Below are 22,307 nucleotides of genomic sequence, written 5' to 3'. Positions count from 1 at the left end.
AGAGAAAGTAAATTCTTGTGCTGATTCCGTAACCCGAATTCGAGCCATAATCAATCGTAGTCCTGCACAACCGGAGACCAAATTAAACACAAATAAAATTACCTTGTCTTTCGAAGGACTCCAAAAAAACTTGTATTTCGAAGGAGATCCAAAAAACCTTGTCTTTCGAAGAAGATAAACCCTTTATTTTGAGGGAGACATTATTGTAACCTAAGGAACATAAAACTTAAAATTAAAGAAAATAAAGATTGGGCTTTCCACCGGTGAAATCCTATAGAAGCCCCACAAGATTGACAATGGAGGCTAAAGTTTATGAGAGAGAAGAGAGAGAGAGAAGGCTAGGGTTCGAGTATAAGTTTTAACTAGCTGGAGATTATCATGCACAACATTTTGCACTAATGCGCAACTTTAATTAATGATATCTTTATTTATTCATAAATGTATTAGATTTTCCATAACTTAAGATTTTAAAATGATATTGACTTGATTTTAATTAGGTTAGAAAGTAGAATTCCAGAGCTTTCCAACAATATTTTATTTGTCTTAATACGAATTCGTAAACAAAATTTATGATTAAAAAAAACCCGCAAAAAAACTAGGAAAGAAACGCCTAGACGAAGTTTCGAAATCCCAGGAAAGAAACGCTTGGAATTCTCATTTCTCCTGTAGAATTTTTGGCTCTCCTCTGGAACTGCGGCGATGATCTTGCCTTCGTTCGGTAGTGATTTGTAGGGAGGAGAGAACGTTTTTTTTTTTACAAGAATTTTAAATTAAGTTAGAATAAATTAGAAAAACATGGAATACACGAGAGAATGTTAGTGATTTTTTTTAGGGCGCCCCGATTGATCAAAATGATTAACGAAATTTGTTTATCAAATGGCAATCTCGTAAATACCTTGCCTCGAATTCCATAAAAAATCAAAAAAGAATGCCCATTGTAGGCGTCGTTTGAAATGCGCTTACGTTAAGCATGTGGTGAATATGATTGGCACTCATAGGAAGTGGGAATTGACATAATACAATTAGGGACAAGGAAAGTAGGGAGCCGCCAACAAGTTTTTAAGGAATGTGTAAACCGTTCACGGGTCATAAAAGGCAACCACGATAAAGGGACAATGATAGGCAACAACGATTGACCCGTGAAGGTTACACCCCATTCATAATCTATGAGATTACTAACTCCATATGGTTCGAAACCACGTAAGGAGGATCGGGCGATGATGGTACGAAGTGATACATGGAGTCACATTCGCCCGTATTGACCTCTACTCGATTCTTATACTGAGAAGTGATTCCTGCGATCTCAAAGGCATACAAACAAAATATTCAATTTGCTCCAAACTATTATTATGCTAAATTGGTTTAATATTAATGCAACACATAATTCTAAAATATTAGTGATCACTTTAATTAACAACAAGATTAAAAAGGAACCTAAACCGGTTGTCCAAATTATCTTATTAGGCGTGATTTTCAATTACATATTCTCTTTAACATGCAATATGGTGATCATAAATAAAAATAGAATAAATTGGAAGAAATTTAACAATAATAACGTTAGTCAAATCAAATAAAAACTAACCTAATCATGATGCTAGCAATATTAAAATAAAATAAGTAATTAATTAATTAGTCACATTACGCGCGTTCCTTAAAATTGAATAAATTGTTAGTAACTTCAAAAAATATTAATCAAATGGAAATTAAATTAAATAAAAAGTAGAGTTGATTTGGTCCAAACCCTCAGTTAATTCTACCTATCACGCCTTGGTTAAAGTATAGAACTTCAGGTATTGTATGGACTCCTTGGAGTGATTAAAGGAAGGAATAGTGAAAGAATGGGGAGGCTAGTGTTTAGGTTAAAGAGGGAGAAGAGAATTATTTGATGATCAAGCTTGTTTATGATTGAAAAAGGGGAGATATGACCTCTATTTATAAGGAAAAATAAGGGTCGAATAATTAAGAAAAGATAAGAATTCGAATTGGAATAATACTCTTGCGATAGACAACAATTTTTGCGGTTTTTGTTTTTATCATATCTTTTGATACAGAAATCGGAATAATATAATTAATACGTTGTTGGAAAGCTGTTGAAGTCTACTTTTTAATTCAATTTGAATCAAATTAAAATCCTTTGTAGAATAAAAGATATAGCCGAAATAGTGAGACGGTGTCAGTTTTGGATAGAGTTTGATATTTCATTCATATCTTTTCCGTTATAGTTCGGAATTGATATTATAATATATCATTGGAAAGATAATTTCAAGGACTATTAAACCATATAATATTTGGATAAAAACTATGAGGCACGAAAATAATATCTATCTATCTTTGAACATCTTTCAATTTGAATAGAATTAAGACTTTAAAAAAGAAAAGGGTTTTATTCAATTTCAAACTCATTAATCTTATCTTTTCAAAAATGAATAATTAAGATCTTTTAGAAATTTATACAAGCTTCCAATTAATCCAAATTGGTTTAGAAATGAGATTAAATCCTTTGGACCCCTCAACATGATCATTGGGTCGTAGGTAAGGTGGGCTTAGGTTCGTTCGGTTTGGGCTCAGTTTAATATTTTGGTCATAACTTATTTGTTATAACTCGGATTTGGGCTTATAATATATCGTTGGAAAGCTCTTTTCAAACCTCATCCAACTTTCAATCATTAGACCCAGATTGTGGACCAAAATAAAATGGACTAAACGTTTTTATAAAAGGACACGAAATGAATGATTTTAAAGGACACAAAATGAATTATTTTCGGTTTAAAGGCACGAAAAGAGGAAAATAAGTTATGGTTTGTGGAAATAGGCTAAGAATTGGGTTGGTTTATGAAAATATGGATTTAAGCACTCCAAGATTAAATACTCAACCCGACCAATAATGGCGGTAAAAGGTTGTTAATCATCGAGTTTGGATTTGGCCTGGGGAGACATTTTTAGGTGTCTACACCCATGTTCTCAGATGCCAGTTGTATGCCTTGAACGTATTGTTAACGGTATAGTAAACGATCAATGAGAGGGGTTAACTTTTTACCGTGGGGAGAGAGTAAAGTAAGTAACTTTGTCAAGAGAGTAAGAGAGAATAATAAGAGAAGAAGTTGAACAATAAAGGAGAAAGCAAAGTAAATTAAGATTATAGCTCGATCGAGAAGGCCATTAAAATTCTGGAAGCAAAGAGGTAATTTGTTGATCGAGCAAAAATGGAGTGTGTTTTCAAATTAGTAGGCAATGAATTCGCAATTATTGTAGCAGATACATCAGCAGTCAACAGCATTTTGGCGCACAAAACCAACGAAGACAAGATCATGAAGCTCGATTCTCACAAGCTTTTGGGAACCAGTGGTGAAGCCGCGTGATAGGTTCAATCTCTTAAATTTTCCCCCATTTTTGCAAAATAATTCATTAATTTGTGATTTTTTGAGGTTTAATTTGAAATTTATTGTTTCGGGTTTTGTTTGATTGGAATTTAGAGTTCAATTTACGGAGTTTGTTCAGAAGAATGTTAAATTTCACGACTTCTCAATTACTAGGATACTCCAATGGTGATAAATGATAATGGTGATATTATGAGGAGAGAGGAGAACAATTTACTGAGGAGAGAGAAAAGTTATTTACTGAGTGTACGGGATATACCGGTAGCATCTATAATATGCCGGTAAAAGAGTGTCGCGCAGTTTAAAGCCCCCGTTAATCATGGAATAATTCACGTCCTTACCGACATCATTCTCTACCACGTGGAGAGCTGCTTCTTGGAACGTGGCATGTCCCTCTGACACGTGGAGAGTTGCTTGGTGCCGCGTGGGCACCTGCTATTTACAAGGTCGGTGTGCCACCTATCTGTATAGTGGCACCTGCTTGGTTGTGTTCCTATAAATACCCAAGCAAATCCTCATTTCAAAGGTAGAATCTCTCTCTCTCTCTAAAACACTTTCTCTCTCTTCTTTCACTTTCTTCTCACAAAGGTACTGACTTTAGCATCGGAGTGGTTATTCCCGGATAACCCCCGGGCTAGCTAATCTGTATTGGCTGTGTAGGTGAGCAATTGGACGGTAAACCATTACCAGCCCTCAGCCATTAACGGAAGCAGAATTCAGCAGGAACAATTGGCGCTAGAAGGAGGGGATAGTAATAACTTCTATCGTCCAACAGGACCTCTCACAGTCATGGAAGGAAGTAAGGAAACTACAGTACCAGTACCAGAAGTTGATAACCGGCAATATGATAACAGTGTCCTTAATGCTAACACGAATAAAACCGTACTACCAGAAATCATGGTCGAGGATGAAACTCATCTCCTTCACGGTAACACAACGAACATGCCCATAACGCCTGACCGTAATAGAGCATTAACCCCAGATCCCTTGGAAGGGTTTACCCCGGAGGAGCTAGAGATAACGGCCAAGGTCATGCGGGCTATGTCTAAAAAAAGAAAGGAGGCCGAGTTAACGGCAGGGGAAATGCGGGGTGATGTACCGACAAAGCCGCTGATAGTGAACCTGGAGAGCCAGTTCAATTAGGCGGGACAGCAACAACCGTCAAGAAGCCGGGGCCGAGAGACCATACCGGCCGAGCGCCAACTCACGCAAGGCGCCCAGGTGGGGGATTCAGGTTCTTATCGGCATGAGGTTTCCAACGGCTTGGAAAGGCGGGCAGCCAGGGCGATCATCAGGCCCAGAATATCTCCGTTCACGCAAGAGGTACTTGACCAACAAATGGAGAAAATAAAGATGCCGTCCTGTACGCATGACGGTAAGGGGGATCCAAAGCGGTATGTAGCTGCTTTTGAGAGTCACATGTTGCTATATACCGACACCGATGCTGTGTGGTGTAAAGTTTTCCCTACGACTCTTACCGGCGCAGCTTCGGATTGGTTCTCCAATTTAGAGCCGGGATCAATTGACTGCTTTGAGACCCTGGTGGAGTTGTTCACAGGTCAGTACATAAGTAACAGTGCGAGAAAAAGGACATCTGGCGAGCTCATGGCAATTCAGCAACGAAAGGAGGAGTCACTCAGAGATTTTATTAGACGCTTCAATAACGAGGCTAACACTATACCAAAATTACAGCAAGAAATTGCCGTGATGACATTGATGAATGGGCTGGGTGACAACGACTTCAAAAAATATATGTCGCGGAAGTCTTTCCCAAACTTAGGGGTAGCATTTTCCAAGGCTCACGAATACATAAAAAGTGAGGAACTGCTGAGAACGAGCCATCAAATATCGTCAGCAGAGCCCTCCAGAAGGCAAAGTGATAATAGCCCAAATTCCCAGATGGGTGGGGTAAGTAGGGTACTGCCGCAAGGCCAACAGAGATCTGGAAGACCGACAAGGGGATTAGGCCGTTATAGTAGTTATACGCAGTTAAACACCCCGAGAGCGGCAATATATTCAATAAACCAGAATAGAGAAGATTGGAGTCGGCCGGCATCGATGATAACGAAGGGCCGGGACGTGAAGAAATATTGAATGTTTCATAGAGATGTTGGTCATTACACCGAAGAATGTGTTCAGTTAAAAGAGAACATTGAAGATCTCATAAGGAAGGGGCGATTATCCCAGTATCGTACCCAAGCAGGTCCCAGCCGACAACAAAATTCACAGCCTAGGCAAACCGAGTACCGAAAGCAGGGAGATTCATTTATGCAAGATGATACTTACAGGCAGAATCATGCGGAAACATCCAGACAGGGAGGTAATCCGACAGGGCGCAAAATAACGATCGATGTTATTACGGGAGGACCAGTATATGGGGGTTCCGTAAGCGGGGCGAAGAAGAGTTTATCGGAATACCGGCACCTAGTGAACGCTTTGAGCGTAGAGGAACGACCTCGACCTTCTTCCATGCTTTCGATATCTTTTTCGGAGGAGGATGCTAAGGGAATAATTTACCCTCATGATGATCCATTGGTGCTGATATTGACGGTAAATGGAGCAGATATCAAGCGGGCACTCGTTGACGGCGGAAGTTTCGCAAATATCCTGTTTGCTAGGGCTTTTGATGCCATGAGGATTGGCCGAAAATACTTGACGCCAGTGTCTTATCCCGTGATAGGTTTCAACGGATCAACGGTACGACCTCAAGGTAGTATAGTTCTTCAGGTTCGAATGGGAGAGGGTCCGGCAGTAAGAGATGTCATGGCGGAGTTTTTGGTGATTGATGTGCCATCCGCTTACAACGCCATTGTCGGTAGGCCTCTAATTCATGACATGCAAGCTGTGGTCTCAACGTACCACTTAACAATGGTGTATGTATCCAACGCGGGAACGACAGAGCGCGTACGGGGTAGTCAAACTATGGCAAGAGAGTGTTATGTTTCAGCACTGAAGCAGCCAGGCCGACAACAAACTTGTGAACAGACACCAGCTAAGCGAGAACGAATTCCCTCCACACATGACTTGGCTATGGAAAATTTTGATACTCGGCCGGTAACTGCGCCACGTCCTTCCCCAGGAGGCGAAACTGTAGAGATCGAATTACAGCCTGGAGTGCCCGGTAGGGTAGTGTGTGTTGGATCCGATATGGATGTCGACACGCGCTGCCATTTGGTAGAATTGTTGCGAGAAAGTGCTGACGTGTTCGCTTTCTCGGCAGACGAGATGCCCGGGATACATCCCGATGTCATAGTACATAAGCTAAATGTCGACAGGAGAGCAAGACCTGTTCGGCAGAAGAAAAGGAACTTCTTAACAGAGAAAATGGAGGCTATTCAGTCAGAGGTGAATAAATTGCTAGCGGCAGGGTTTATAGAACCTTGCACATACCCCGAATGGTTAGCAAATGTGGTTATGGTAAAGAAGCCGTCAGGGAAATGGAGAATGTGCGTGGACTTTACGGACTTGAACAGAGCCTGCCCGAAAGATTGCTATCCCTTGCCGAGGATAGATAGATTGGTAGATTCAACTTCCGGTCACGCGCTATTGAGCTTCATGGACGCTTTCTCCGGGTATCATCAGGTCAGCTTATATGAGTCGGATCGAACCAAGGCGGCATTCATTACCGACTCCGGAGTTTTCTGTTACAGGGCTATGCCGTTTGGATTGAGAAATGCAGGGGCTACGTATCAGAAGTTGGTCGACAAGGTATTTGCGAACCAGAAAGGAAGAAATGTAGAAGTGTATGTGGATGATTCAATTGTGAAAAGCCGTTTGGCTACAGACCACGTCGCCGATTTGAGAGAAACTTTCGAAACTCTTCGACGTTACCGGATGAAGTTAAACCCAGAGAAGTGTGTGTTCGGCGTTTGGTCAGGAAAGTTTCTCGGGTTCATGGTGAGTGAAAGGGGGATAGACGCTAACCCCGATAAGATTGAGGCGATTCTTAGTTTACCAGAACCAAAGTGCATAAAAGATGTACAAAAGCTCACTGGTCGAATGGCCGCGTTAACGAGATTCATCAGCAAGTCAGCTGATAAGGCATTACCGTTCTTCGTGATCTTGCGTCAGAACAAGCTTTTTGAATGGGGGAAGGACCAATCCAAGGCGTTTCAGGCTGTGAAAAATCACTTGAGGTCCTTACCCACCGTCGCAAGGCCGGAACAAGGAGAAATATTACAGCTTTATATCTCCGCGTCAGCAAAGACGGTAGCAGCGGTGCTCCTAGTAGAGCGGCAAAAAGCACAACTGCCAATTTACTTCGTGAGCCACGTTTTAAATGCTGCCGAGAGACGGTACCCGTTAGTAGAGAAGATCGCGTACGTAGTAGTTATGGCCGCACGAAAGTTGCGCCCTTACTTTGATGCACATGCAATTGATATCTTAACGAATCAACCGTTAGAGAAATCTTTGCAGAAGATGGAAACGTCTGGCCGCCTGCTTAAATGGGCTATTGAACTGTCTGAATATGTTATTACGTATAAACCAAGAGTATAAATCAAAGCCCAGGCCTTGTTTGACTTCATCGTGGAAACGTCTTATTATGAAGAGGAGGATGGTATCGGCACATGAAAGGTATCAGTTGACGGCTTGTCTGCTTCAACCGGCTCAGGAGCTGGAGTAATTATGATCTCTCCCCAGGGAGATGTGTTCGAGTATGCTGTTAAGTTCAAGTTCAAAGCCTCGAATAATGAGGCAGAATATGAAGCAGCGTTGGCAGGGATACAACTATGCATATCTGCGGAAGCGAAGCGTATTGAGATGACAACTGACTCGCAACTAGTAGCAAATCAGTTCAATGGCACTTACGAAACTCGAGAGCCGAGCATGACGACATATTTGGCAAAGCTCAAGAGTGTTACGTCTGGACTGGAATATTTCGAAATCAAGTTGGTTCCTCGAGCAATGAACACACAGGCAGACGCATTGGCGAAACTCGCAAGTTCAAGCTTCAATGACTTAGAGAGGACGGTTATGGTAGAGGTTTTGAAAGAAAGAAGTATTGATGAACAACCTCCTAAGGATGTGTACTGTACAACTGCGGGACGGGAATGGTATGACGATATCTTGGCTTACAAGGTACATAATGTCCTTCCTGCCGATAAGACGGAGGCAAGAAAGGTCCAGAAAGACAGTGTCTGGTTTATCATGTTCCGAGGTTTGTTGTATAAACGGGGGTTTTTGTTACCGTTGTGAAGGTGTATAACGGCTTATGAGTCGGCAAGACTGATAGAAGAAATACACGAGGGTGATTGCGGTAATCATGCGGGGGGTCGGTCAATGTCCTTGGAAGCAATGAAGCGGGGCTACTATTGGCCGACAATGAATGCAGATACCATGGAATACGTTAAAAAATGTGATAAATGCCAGAAGTACGGGCCGGTGATTAATCAACCTCCAAATGATTTAACACCTATTCTTAACCCAATCCCATTTGCTCAGTGGGGGATGGACATTATAGGGCCGTTTACATCGGCAACAGGTGGCCGTAAGTTTTTAATTGTGGGGATAGATTACTTCACCAAATGGATAGAAGCAGAACCGGTAGCAAAGATTACAGCGAATGAGGTAAAAAAGTTCATCTGGAAAAGCATCTTTACGCGGTTCGGATTACCGACAGCAATGGTGTTTGATCACGGATCACAATTTGACTGTAGTTCGGTAAAGAACTTTCTAAGCATATACAAAGTGAATTTTGCGTATGCGGCGGTATGTCACCCGCAGTCAAACGGCCAGGCTAAGGCCGCTAACAAGCAGATACTAGGGGCAGTTAAGAAAAAAGTAGAAGACGCCAAAGGCTTGTGGGCGGATCTGATACCTGAGATTTTGTGGGCGAACCGTACGACAATAAGAGAAACTACGGGGGAATCTCCTTTCAACCTCGCTTTCGGCTCTAAGGCAGTCGTTCCGGCGGAAGTGGGATTACCTACTTTTCGGGTACAACACTTCTGCGAAAGTTAAAATGATTTGTTGCTTCGACAGCAATTGGATTTTCTACCAGAAGTAAGGCTGACGGCTGCCATAAAATCTGCGGCATACAAAAACCGAATGAGCCATGCTTACAATCGGCGCGTCAATTATCGGCCCATGGAAGATGGTGATTTAGTTCTGCGTAGAACGGCCGCAACCGGCAAAGGAAACGTAGAGGGTAAATTTACTGCAACCTGGGAGGGGCCTTACCAAATATATGAAACACTTCGGCAAGGGTCTTATCGGCTAATGACCCTTGAAGGAGTACCCCTGAAGAATGTTTGGAACGCTAGTGTGTTAAAGAAGTATTTCATGTGAAATTTAAATTTGTTCTATTTTATGTAGTATAAATTTTGATGACATGTTGTCATACGTACGTTTTTGGCATTTACTAGCATTGTAACCTGTTTCAATACTTATGAAATGCAATCACTCTACCTACTTTCGATACGATCTGATCACAGCCTAGCTAGCTGACTCGGTCGTTCAAGTGAGGGAAAAATAATGAAATAAAATAATAATGGACCTCAAGGGGAGTTGAAAGTGCGGTCTGATCCACTGCCTTTACTCAGCCTGACAAAGGTTGGATACTTTATCTCGGTATGTTTCACATCCGATATTCAACACAGGCATTACAGAGTTTTCCCAAAATTTGTTTACAAATAAATTTTGCCGAAAAACTCGGGGAGTATTATTGGTAAGGTGTATCTTGAAAATACCGATAACAAAGTATCATTGGTAGGGTGTAACTTGAAAATACCGATAACAAAGTTGAATGCAGGCATTCTTTGGTTTTCCAAAATTTTATTTACGAATAAAATACCGAAAAGTGTAATTTTGAAATGCCGAAAAAGGTAACTTCGTGTCAAAAACTAAGAGAATAACTAAGACACGATTCAAGGAAGGCAATCATTAAGTGTTAGTTAAAAGGTAAGTAATGACCATAGCATAAACAAAATACGCACGACAGTAAGGATTATGGTAAAGAAGTAAATAAACTAGCTGCTCAGAAATAATTGTTTTAAGTACAGACGTACACATATAAAGTATTCAACGGTTAAAAGAAAAAAATGTTGCATAATACAGACAAATATAATTGTTTGAAGCATAGAAACAGATACAGACAAGCATAAACATTAAAGCCTAGAGATGACTGCCCTCCTGGTTACTTCTTGTCGGCCTCCTTTGTTGATTCAGCCGCATTAACGGGCTCTTTCTCAGTTTCTTTGTTGGAGGGACCGGCAGACCCATCTTTACCAGCATGAGTGGTAACAGGGCTACTGATAAGGGCGTCATCAAACTCAACTTCCGGCAACTCGCGTGGGTCCAAGTTTGTTATCACAGCATGTGGTGGGAGCTCGTCAAAATATTCACTCTCATAGCTGGTAGGAGAGTGGTTCAATTCTTCATTAAAAGCCTTCTCGACGGCCTGCCATTTCGTCGAATCCCACCCCTCAGCTTTGCACACACAACGATGCGCAAAGACCCAATCGGCAGTATACCGGTCAACCAGCAAGTTAGCATAAAGGTCGGTCTGCAGGAACCGATTAACGGCTCGGCGCCTGATTCCCGGCTTATCACGCTCCATTTCCTCAACCTTGCTGGCCAGCTTTGCCTTAGCCTCCTTCTCGTCCTTCAGACTTTGCTCAAGGCTGGCTACCTTCTTTTGTAACAGCTCCTGGTCCGTCAGCTTCCTGTTTAGCTCAGACACTTGCTTTTGCAAGGTCTTCATATCAGATTTAACCTTATCGCGCTCCTTGATGACGAGCTTACAAGCGTCGTCAGCCTTCTTCAGCTTGATCTCAGCGTTATCGGCGGCGCGCTGATAATGCTGGTACATGTGTACCACTTCGACAGCAGAGTTGACGGTCTAGTTGACGATAACAGAAATTGCCGTTAATAAAATAATAAAAATATAATAATAATAATAATAATAATAATAATAATAATAATAATAATAATAATAATAATAATAATAATAATAATAATAATAATAAATATAAACAGCAATATAAATAACACAGGTATATAACATAGAAATGATACGTATCTACAGGTAAGAATGCTGTCTTACCCGGAGCATATTGTTCATCAGCTGACCGCAGGGAGCGGCAACACGATTGGCAGGCCTGTCGGCTGGCGTTGCCAAGTCCTTGAGTACCCTCCACCCCATGCTTCCGCTAGTCGCAGGGTCGTCATAGAGAACAGACTCTCCGCGATTAACTCTGATCCTGGGGTGCCATGGGTCACCGGCAGCACCAAAGGGCACAGCCAACTCGTCGGCGACTTCTACCGGGATTTTGACATGAGGAATCTCGATAAAGTCACTGACGAGAGCCGGGACGAAAGAGTTCTTGCCTAGGCCGCTAGTGCGCCCCAAGATGATTGTTGTCTCCTTGCTTGGAGGCTTTTCAATGTTGGCCATCTGGCCGGTTCTGACCTCGCTGCTGACCCCAAGACCTTTTGGATCTCTCAAGGTGACCGTCAGCTTTTTCGCAGGATGGGGGTCGGTCTCGTCCTCCAGGTCGACGACTCCTTCCGGCCAAGTCTCCTGTGCCTCCTGACGGAGAGGGACCGTATCGCCGTCGTGCTTTCTCCGCTTCTTCTGTGGCTCTCGGTCGGAGGGCTCAGAAGTCCTCTTAGACGCATTCCCGCCACCCCTTTTCACAGCTAGGGTGCGGGGTTTGGTAGTGCGTTCGGTAGGAGCCATATCTTGTTGTCTTATTCTTTTTCTTTTCGACGCTCTGGTAGCGAAAGTGGGCAGGGTGTCGTATGACTTCTTTGGCCGATCCGGGCACTGTTGCTTCACTCTCCCGTCAGGATGCAACCCTAGTCGGCTAAAGTCAAGTTTGTCAATACCTGGCGGAAGAAAAACCGATAATAAACGTCAATAAACCGATATCGTAAAGGTAAACTAGGGCATAAAAACAAGTGTAAGTAAAATACACACAGGCAGGTACGAGAATAAGCAGGCAAAACACTTTTATAAATTTATTCCAAATCACGAGTACAGTAAAGATAAATATAAGCAAATGTATATAATTTATAAATGTTTCCATACCAAAAGCATCGGTATGACAGAGACCGACATGAGAAAGAGGGGCGTTGCCCAGTATATAATTACAATGGGGCAACCACACCCCCGGAACAGCTTTATTCTTCTTACCAGCACTAACATATGTACAATTAAACCACTTAAAAGCTTTTTTCTCCATCGTTCCTAACGCTCTCAAACATGCTGTGTGGGTGATGAAATGTCCTACGGACGGTAAAATCGTCAGGCACACTCATAAAATAAAATTCATTCTTCCAGTTCTTGCAACTGGTCAATTTTGGCCACACTGTGCATTTACTGGGAGCGGTAAAAAGGGACCACCATCCGGGTGACTGGCTATCTCTCTTTATCCAGTGTAATCTCCGAAATAAGTTCAGGGTAAGGGGAAAGTCCATAAATATCATAACCCAGACAAGGGACACTATGTTTCGGATGGTTGGAGGCGTTAACTGTGCAATTGAAACGTTCCAAGCCCTGAATATTTTTTCGATATAATGATGGAGTGGAAACCGTAAACCAAATTCCAAATGTTTTGCATACACGACAATGTGACCGGCAGGGCAATCCAAAGTCGTTTGACCTTCGCTTGGTAGTCTCAGTTCATAGCCGTCAGGAAGACGGTAGAAGCGTTTGCCATGTTGGCAATAGTCTTTCTCGGTGGCTGTCTGCAACCATACTGGATCCACAACTGACTCAGTTATCTCATAGCTGCTGGGAATTTCTTGGGGTTCTAGATACTTCAGATCATCTTGATCTGAGTCGTATCCCTCGTCAAGTCGCTCCTCTTCTGCAATCTGAGCAGCAAGATTGAAGTCGGCCCGAACATCCTCGTCGGTCTCATCTTCTTCATCATCATCTTCTCCCTCCCCAAACCTTTCTGATTGCTCTTCATCTTCCTCATCACCAATGCTTTCACCCCTACTTCCTTGTCGTTCCAGACTTTCCTCTACTGATAGGATATCTTCTTCTCTGATATCCGAAGCTCCATGCTCAGGATCATCATCTTCTCCCCCACCAGAGCGTCTACTGCTCTCACCAACCTCAGGTTGGTAACTAGTGTGTTTTGTTCTCGGCATCCTGTCAATATTAGTGCCGTATTGATTAAATAAATCCAAATTTGACCTCAAATGATAACGAACGCTAATAGGCTCGACATCGGAAATCTCTATGTCCTCTGGAATATCGGGGTTGGTAGGACGCAAAGCCTTCTCGGCGTCAGCCAGAAACTTATGACGGTAATAAGCTTCTCTTTCTTCTATAGAAGTTAAGGGTGTACAGAGTTCAGCCTCATTGGCTGTACCCGTATTTGCATGCATTCCAGAACCAGACATTCACAGATAATGAAATAAACGCAAAATCTACTTAACCACAAACCAGTGAGAAATCGAAAAGAAAGTTAGGGTTTTTTACCTCTTTTGAACTCAACTCTTGAAAGCGTAACTCAGGAATTAAGTGTCCTCCGTTTACAAACACCGGTCACAACACAACTGAACAAACCTTTGACAAATCGACTCCTGAATTGTAGAAATATGTGCGTACTACGAGCGAAATGAAGTAGAAATTTTTTCGAAATTTTTTCGCAAAGGAAATGAAGGGTCAAAAGTACGAAATTCACTATTTATACTGTCCAAATGAAGCGGTTGATGTGACATTTACTGCATGCAATCCAACGGCTGTAATAAAACGCCTTTTCAAAGACACCATAGGTTGATGACTGACACGTGCCCCATTATTTTACTAATTTTCCCGCCAAATCCTGGGTTAAAAAATTCAAATAAAGTGAAACCATATTCACTACTATTTTCGGTTTTAGTTTAAATTGAGCAAAGCCCTATCGGCAATTTGCTCACTTGGGGGGCAAATCGTGGATTTTTTCGTCTTAAATTGAGCAAAGTCCTATCGGCAATTTGCCCACTTGGGGGGCAAATCGTGGATTTTTTCGTCTTAAATTGAGCAAAGCCCTATCGGCAATTTGCTCACTTGGGGGGCAAATCGTGGATTTTTTCGTCTTAAATTGAGCAAAGTCCTATCGGCAATTTGCCCACTTGGGGGGCAAATCGTAGATTTTTTCGTCTTAAATTTAGCAAAGTCCTATCGGCAATTTGCCCACTTGGGGGGCAAATCGTAGATTTTTTCGTCTTAAATTGAGCAAAGTGCTCTCGCCAATTTTCTCACTTGGGGGGCAAATCGCAGATTTTTTCGTTTTCTGATCGTTCTTGTATGATATATTGTGTACTAGCACCATGTTCCATAACAAGCGAGCACGTCAGTTTTACTAACGTCCTCACTTGGGGGGCTAGTTGTACGGGATATACCGGTAGCATCTATAATATGCCGGTAAAAGAGTGTCGCGCAGTTTAAAGCCCCCGTTAATCATGGAATAATTCATGTCCTTACCGGCATCATTCTCTACCACGTGGAGAGCTGCTTCTTGGAACGTGGCATGTCCCTCTGACACGTGGAGAGTTGCTTGGTGCCGCGTAGGCACCTGCTATTTACAAGGTCGGTGTGCCACCTATCTGTATAGGTGTCACCTGCTTGGTTGTGTTCCTATAAATACCCAAGCAAATCCTCATTTCAAAGGTAGAATCTCTCTCTCTCTCTAAAACACTTTCTCTCTCTTCTTTCACTTTCTTCTCACAAAGGTACTGACTTTAGCATCGGAGTGGTTATTCCCGGATAACCCCCGGGCTAGCTAATCTGTATTGGCTGTGTAGGTGAGCAATTGGACGGTAAACCATTACCAGCCCTCAGACATTAACGGAAGCAGAATTCAGCAGGAACATTGAGGATAGAGAAATTTACCGAGGAGATAGACGACACGAAGAGTAACATCGTAACATGGTCAACAAAATTTGAAGTTAACGGTCAATAACAAAATTGTCAGTATTGCCCTTACTTTCCCAAAGGAAATAACGATGTCACCCTTAGATAAACAAAATTTGTTTCTCATAGTGATAAACTTGAATTAACTCGCTTTTTTTTTTTTTGGAATGAGAGAATGTTAAATTGAGGTAGAAGAAAGAAATACATGGAATAACAAGAGGAAATAGTGTTGTTTAGCTTTTTCACATTAAACACTATAGATTATTAACTTTTTTTTTACTTAAAGTGTTTTCATTTCATTTTTTTTTTTTTTTTTTTAACACAAAAGTGTTTTCATTTCTCTCTTCATTTCAATTTTTAACTTCTTACCCAAAATTATCATTCACTTTTTCTCCTCATATTCCCTCCCATTTACTTAGTAGTAATACGCGCTATAGCTAGTTATGTCAGGTGAGCCTTTTCAGTTTAACCTTATGTCACAAATCGAGTTATTGACAACATTAATGAAAAAAATTGTATAAACAAATATTTTAAAGGGATAAATAATAAAATCAATTAACATGAATTACGGCAAATAAGCAAATATACTGTGTAATTGTCCAAACACTATTTATAAGAATTTTCTCAAACTTTTTAAAGGTATATATATATATATATATATATATATATATATATATATATATATATATATATATATATATATATATATATATATATATATGTGGAAGTAGTGTGTAGAAAAATAAGGCCAAAACAATGTATCTATAATAACGAGGTAGTTTTATTTTTGTAGAAATATCTCGGATATTTGTATTAGTGTATACATACCCAACCTGGTTGAGTGACTTGAGTCACCTGACGAACCCCTTACACTTTCACTACCAGTCTACCAGAGGTATAAGCCCCAAGATTAATTTCAAATATTTGTAATTACTAATTAGATCTAACCATTGGAGATAACAAAAATAATGACTAAACAATATTATGAAATTTAAGATCCACCATTGGAGATAGAGATGGTGACTTTAAAACCATTTGACAAGGAATTGACACTTTCAATGTGTATTTATAAGAACGAACCTTTCTGCAAGACAGTTTTCAAAGCTACTGTGTTAAACAAAGCATTAGGCTTACAATCACTTTGGCCTTCCCATACGCCATCATCCATGGCCAGAATTTCACAAGGTGTTGCATTGCTGTTGCGATATTCGCTTGTGACACCATGATAGACTAATTTCAAAGTGCTACAACAGTTCAATCAAGGGAAAGAAAATCCGATGTGAAAGAAATTAATAGTTATACATATGCAAAGAGCTATGTTATTTGAAGAGTACAGACAAAATAAAGCACTATACATAAATAGCTATTATTTAAAAAGTTGCATAAATAATTACCATACCCCTTTAGCCTACATAGTACATACCCTAACACCTTATAAATCAAATTCAACCTCACAAATCAATTCATCACCCGGCCTGGACATTGATAGGTGACACTACAGTCTTCACTAACATTAACCGTATAATCATGTGAAGGCTTGGCCAGAAATATAGGCAAACGAACGAGCAAATCACAGACACATTGAGTGTCGACTTCTTTCAACCAGCGGCAACATTCCTCTGCTGCAGCACTGACAGGGGCGGAACTGGTATGCCTATGCCTGTGATGGTGTCCATGTCGATGGCCAGTTTTTGGGGGGCAAGGGGGTTGAGCAGGTGCAGGAGGAGTTGGTGGAGCAGGTGGAGCAGGAGGGGGCAACGGTGAATAAGGAAGCATAGAACATGCATGATTAACAAGGGCAAATTGGGAAAGGCACAAAGGACGGAGTGCAGGAAAACTCGGGAATGGAAGTGCAGGGGCTGGTCTATATTGACAATTTGACTTAGATATCACAGCTAAGAATGTAGTAATGAAAACCCATAAAGCAATATTTTTTCTCTCCATCTTGAGCAGCATGACAAATTAAAAGGGCACAGATGCTAGATAAAAGAATAATGTTCTTCTGTACTTAAGTAAAATCTAACTAGCTTCTACTTAAATAGTAGGGCATTCATGCACTTCTTGTTGGTCACAAGAAGGTGCTTCTTTGATGGTATATAACAGAAGATGACAAGGGAGTGATTTTGAATACCAGCTGATATAAAGCAGATTAGGTTCCGGACGGTTGTAAAATATGCCATTTCTTTTGTGTGAGCAACATTTACTAGATTATTATAATATTTGCCCTTCCTAGCTGTTGTCATGACAACTTCGCTCCTATTTTGTCCTCTGGTTGAAGTTCCCTTCCCGTCTCCTGCATAAGAAAGACAATCAATCAAATAAATTGCAAACTGCATGTCTACTAAGTACGAAACGTGCAAACTATAAACCTCGGTATCTCCACACTAGACAAAAACCATCTGAGGATAGAGTACCCTCATTTTAAGAAAGATTGCAATGAAATCATGCTTAAAAGGTTGCCAGATCAATGTTCACACATATACCACATTCATAAGTACACGATGTTAATCCTTTAGAACTCTTACTCAACACAGAAACAAAAACTGAAGCCGAATTTAGCTAGGGAGGGCAAACACAAAAACATTGGACAAATCTGATCATAGCTATTGGAAAGCATTCCAAGTAGCTTTTGACAATAATAGATGGCCAAATACAGCTAAATCCATATTTCAGTTGTGTGAATAACTAAAATATAAAATCATATATGTTTTCCTTTGACATTCTTTCAACCTTCAGCATTTTCAATTCAGTGTCAAACAATGTCTAATGCACTTAGAGAATTTAAATTAGCATATATTCAGCTGTAATCACATAAAATCATATAGATGGTATAGCACCAATTGCACAAAGTGTTCACAATTTGTATCAAGTTATTTATAGCAGAAATTATACTCGAACATAGGAGCAGTCATACAACGAGAAATAATAGAGAACAAGTATAAAAATGCCATGGAGCAGGTTCTCTACTACCCTAAGATTGAATTATTTAAAATCCAAAGTAAACAAACATAACTAGCAACATCAAATTGGAAGTGGAATCAATATTTTCTAGCATATAACTGAATTCCACCAACTCTACTTTTGCTACCATGCCTACCAATACCCAAAATATAAGGCCACTGTGAACAATTGAACGCTTGGAGCATTTGCAACCAGTGCGAAAATCTCTGCCATCAGCATAACAACAATTTCGAGCACATTTCTCCCCATTTCAAAGATGAGCATCATCCTCTTGAGACTTCAACTCCGAACTCCCAAGCGTGACAGACTTATTGCGATTACGAGCACTTTCCCTCTTCAACCTCAATTCCTCCATCCTCATTTCCCACCCCTCCTCCAACAACTCAACAAACTTGTCCTTTATCTCAAGCAACGGATCCCGGTCAACCAATACACCACCCGTATATGCCTCTCTCAACACCGCGGTCTCAATCCCTCCCTTCAAAGACATATAGAATATACCCGAATGCCTAGTAAACACACTCGAAAATGCATTCGACAACCTGTAATCCTCACTAAACTTCCCTAAAATCGGAACAGGAATCCTCTTAAACAACGACAACGATAATAACTCATGAAGTACCCCTACCATCCTCTTCTCCATTTCCCTCGAACTCGAGTCCAAATGCGACGCATCGTCGTAAGGATTAATGTAAGGCATCTCCATCCAATCTCTAACCCACTCTCTCATTCCTTTCTTGATATAAAACCCTGGTGGCAGTTTCCAATCAAATGAAGGCCTAACCCTAATCCCAGTTAACCTCTCTTCTTCCTCAGCCTTCAACATTATCACTGATTTCGCAAACTCGGGTTCCCAAGAAACCAACTCTAAGTACGATTTCTCATCAAAACCACCAACAAATTTGAAGTAATTAGGGTATTTGGGGATTAATTTGCTCAAAAAATCATTCGGAAACCCGAATTCTCGCTTAACATGAACCAATTTCTCCACATTAATCACCCTATTTTTCGCCATCATCAACATTTTACAAATTTTTGAAACAATTAACATCTCATTTTCAGCAAAAATCCGCTCTTCTTCTTCCAAAAACCTTCGAAGTGATTCACAAGGTTTAATAAAAGTAACAGAATCCGAATTAGGTCGAATTCGATCAAAATAAGTATCAAAAAGAAGAGGGTTTTGATCAATGAATACTTTTGCAGTGACGTTGAGCTTCAATCTTTCTCTACGCTTCTCTAAGTAACGCAATGGCATCACCTGACCTGGTTCGTTGAGAACCTCTTTGACGACTCGAGCGCAAAGCCGCCATTTTTTTTCGCCTCGAATTGATTCGTCGAGTTTCTCGTCTTTGCGCCAATGGACTTTGAGATTGCAGAATGATGCACATTGTAGCAGATTCCAAACCCTAGAAATCGAATTTGGGGGGAATTTTGGGGGTATTATAATGTTGAAGAAAGTGATTGCTTTATGAGAGTTTTGTAGCATAGTAAGTTTGGATTAAGTTAAAATGATTGAATTAAAAAACTTGCATTTCATATTGTCACTAACCATGAAATATTACAGGATATTGTGCGCCTCATATTTCCAATAACAAAAACATTTGATGCCCTGAATCGAGGAACTAGAAATGGAGGAAAGTTATACATTTACTAATGCATAACATTGATTAAAATATTATAAAAACACATGGTAGAGAGAGAAAAGAGGAGAGAGATAGGAAGAGAGAGGCATGTAGGTGGACCACACCTATTTTTTAATCGGATTGTATCACGTGATGGGGGACCACATGCTGATTGTTCCACTGAAAGTTTATATAGTACCATTGAATCCTCAGTGGTACTATTTACGCATAAATTTAGCACAACTGAATGTATATATAATACCATTATGTGCACATATAGTATCACTGTATATTCAATGGTACCATTTGATCATCCAATGATATCAGAATATTTATTCGTTTGTACATATGCATAATTACTTTAATACCCTTTGTTATGCATTTCTAAATGTCTAACATTCCTCCCTTTAAAATTCCTCCCCTGAATCCCTTGATTTACAATTACGAAATTTTGCTTAACAATTATCCTTTAAATATTCACTTTTGATATCAACTAGCATTTTATTTTATTTATTTATTTTTTTGAAAACCCTACTACAAAATCAGAAAAAGTTTGGAGAAAGTATTGTCCACTACCAGGTAGAGACAACGAAGGTCCATACCTACGTTGAATTTTTTTCCGCTAAGTGTTGAAAAAACGTCATTTGCTATTTTAATACTGTTATTTTAAGTCTGAGCTTGTTATAATAAATTTAATACTGTTATATGTTTCTTCAATATTGTTTTCGAGGTGTCGTTTTGCTTTTTTCAGTAGTACTTATATATCAAGAGGCTAAGTGTTTGTATTAGAAATAAAGTAGGGAAATTCTCTTTGGTAACACCGTGTTTTTTGACTTTCTCAGTGGTAAATTGCAAAAAACTTATTATCTTTGGTAACATTGTATTATTGTTTATCAAAGATAATTATCATTTTAGTTAAAATCATTAACCATGGTTAGTTTTATTATTTTTTTTCATAATTAACTTAAATTTAAATTTTTTTTTAAAAAAACACCCAACCCTCTCAATGAACCAGCAACCAGCCCCTCCCTTTGCCGGCGCCGGCGCCACCTAGACCCCCTCCCCTTTTCTGGCGCCGGTGAACAACCATTCCCCTCCCCCTTCGATCTCCACCTCACTTCCCTTGAAACTACCTGGAACTTCACCTCCCCCACCCCCGAAACCACCTGGAAACCTCCCCCACCCATCCCACCACACTCGAAGAACCCTAATCGACCCTCCTATACCCTCACAAACCGTCGGCGACCTTTCCTCCACCACCCTCCTCTCTCTCCTCTAACCGAACATTCTCCTCCTACCGCCGGTGACCCCCTCCTCTCTTTCCTATGACCAAGCCTTCTCCTCCCATCGCCGGTGTCCCCTTCCTTACCGGCGAAAAACACCCCTTCAAACCCTAAATCAAACATAAGGAAACCTAAAATCGAGCAAAAATAACCCTCAAAACTGAGCGAAATCAAACCCAGCAAAATCAAACAAAAAAACCGAGCAAAATCGTACCCTAAAGCTTCGAAAATTTGAGGAATTAATCTGATTTCATTTAGGGAGAAGAGATCGAGAATTTGAGGATTTTCGAGGGGGATTTCAGGGTTGGGGGAGTTGGTTTCAGGGAAGGCATGGTGGTTCAAGGGGAAGGAGAGGCGCACAGGGGGGGAGGGGGAGGCCGGCCGCCGGCGTGGGTTGGAGCGAGGGAGGACGTGGCTGGCTGTTGGGGAGATGGGTGATTTTTTTTAATAAAAATATTTCTAAAATAAATATTTTAAAAAAAACTAATCAACCATAATAGTTAAATTTTATCATTAATGTTATAATTAAATAATATAAAAAATTTAGGTTTACCAAAGATATTAAGATTTTTCTCAATTCGCCACTGAGAAATGTAAAAATTATAATGTTACCAAAGAGAATTTCCCAATAAAGTATTATATTTGTATACTATTATCATATAAGCGAAATCTGTTATTAAGAAAGACAATACTGCTATTATAAATTAGAAACTGTAAAGCTGCGAGATTTGGTATCAGAGTCATACGGTTAAGAGTTAATTTAAGTTGTTAATTAAATTAATAATTAAGTAAATATGGAGAATACTAGACCTTCTACTGAATGTAAGAAACCTGATTTTAAGCATTATTATCATATTCCTGAAAATACTAGTAATTTTGGCTTAGTCCTTAATTATATAGTAGATCAAATTGATGAATTAAGATCGAAAGTTGATAATATACATGCTCGTTGTATTAATATCGAAAATAAGATATCAATAACAACAACCGATATTAATAAAAAAAAAGTAAGCAATCTAAAAGAAAAGGTTAAACAAGTTCAACTTGCTTTAACAAACGAGGTTAGGCATCAATTCGGAAAAGAAGTATCACCTAATAAAGAGAAAATTGTCTCATATAAATATAAGTATCCTTTTCAAAATTTAGATAAAAATAAAAAGTTTACTGTATCACTCTCTAAAAGACCTACTAGTAACCAAGAAAAGAATAAAGA

At 40.2% G+C, this 22,307-nt stretch overlaps 2 protein-coding genes across 3 annotated transcripts; both read right to left on the bottom strand.

The window, feature by feature from the left end:
• Positions 1–16,492: 16,492 nt before the first annotated feature.
• Positions 16,493–19,787, bottom strand: LOC145624011 (protein WHAT'S THIS FACTOR 1 homolog, chloroplastic-like). 2 transcript variants are annotated; one of them, XM_081676937.1, is made up of 2 exons: positions 18,326–19,787; positions 16,493–17,521 (listed from the first exon to the last, which is right to left on the bottom strand). In XM_081676937.1, the coding sequence occupies exon 1, from the start codon at positions 19,673–19,675 to the stop codon at positions 18,440–18,442; it is 1,236 nt and encodes a 411-aa protein (XP_081533063.1). In that variant the 5' UTR covers positions 19,676–19,787; the 3' UTR covers positions 16,493–17,521; positions 18,326–18,439. The 2 variants fall into 2 exon arrangements, with proteins under 2 accessions (XP_081533063.1, XP_081533064.1); XM_081676938.1 differs by having other exon boundaries at positions 18,332–19,787.
• On the bottom strand, positions 16,687–17,172 carry LOC145625160 (uncharacterized). Its single transcript, XM_081678238.1, has one exon. The coding sequence runs from the start codon at positions 17,170–17,172 to the stop codon at positions 16,687–16,689; it is 486 nt and encodes a 161-aa protein (XP_081534364.1).
• Positions 19,788–22,307: the final 2,520 nt, after the last annotated feature.

Source organism: Chenopodium album, chromosome 3 (assembly GCF_948465745.1).
Source record: "Chenopodium album chromosome 3, dcCheAlbu1.1, whole genome shotgun sequence".
Lineage (NCBI taxonomy): Eukaryota > Viridiplantae > Streptophyta > Magnoliopsida > Caryophyllales > Amaranthaceae > Chenopodium > Chenopodium album.
Note: the sequence above shows the minus strand (reverse complement) of the source record. Positions and strands in the feature narration are given on the sequence as shown.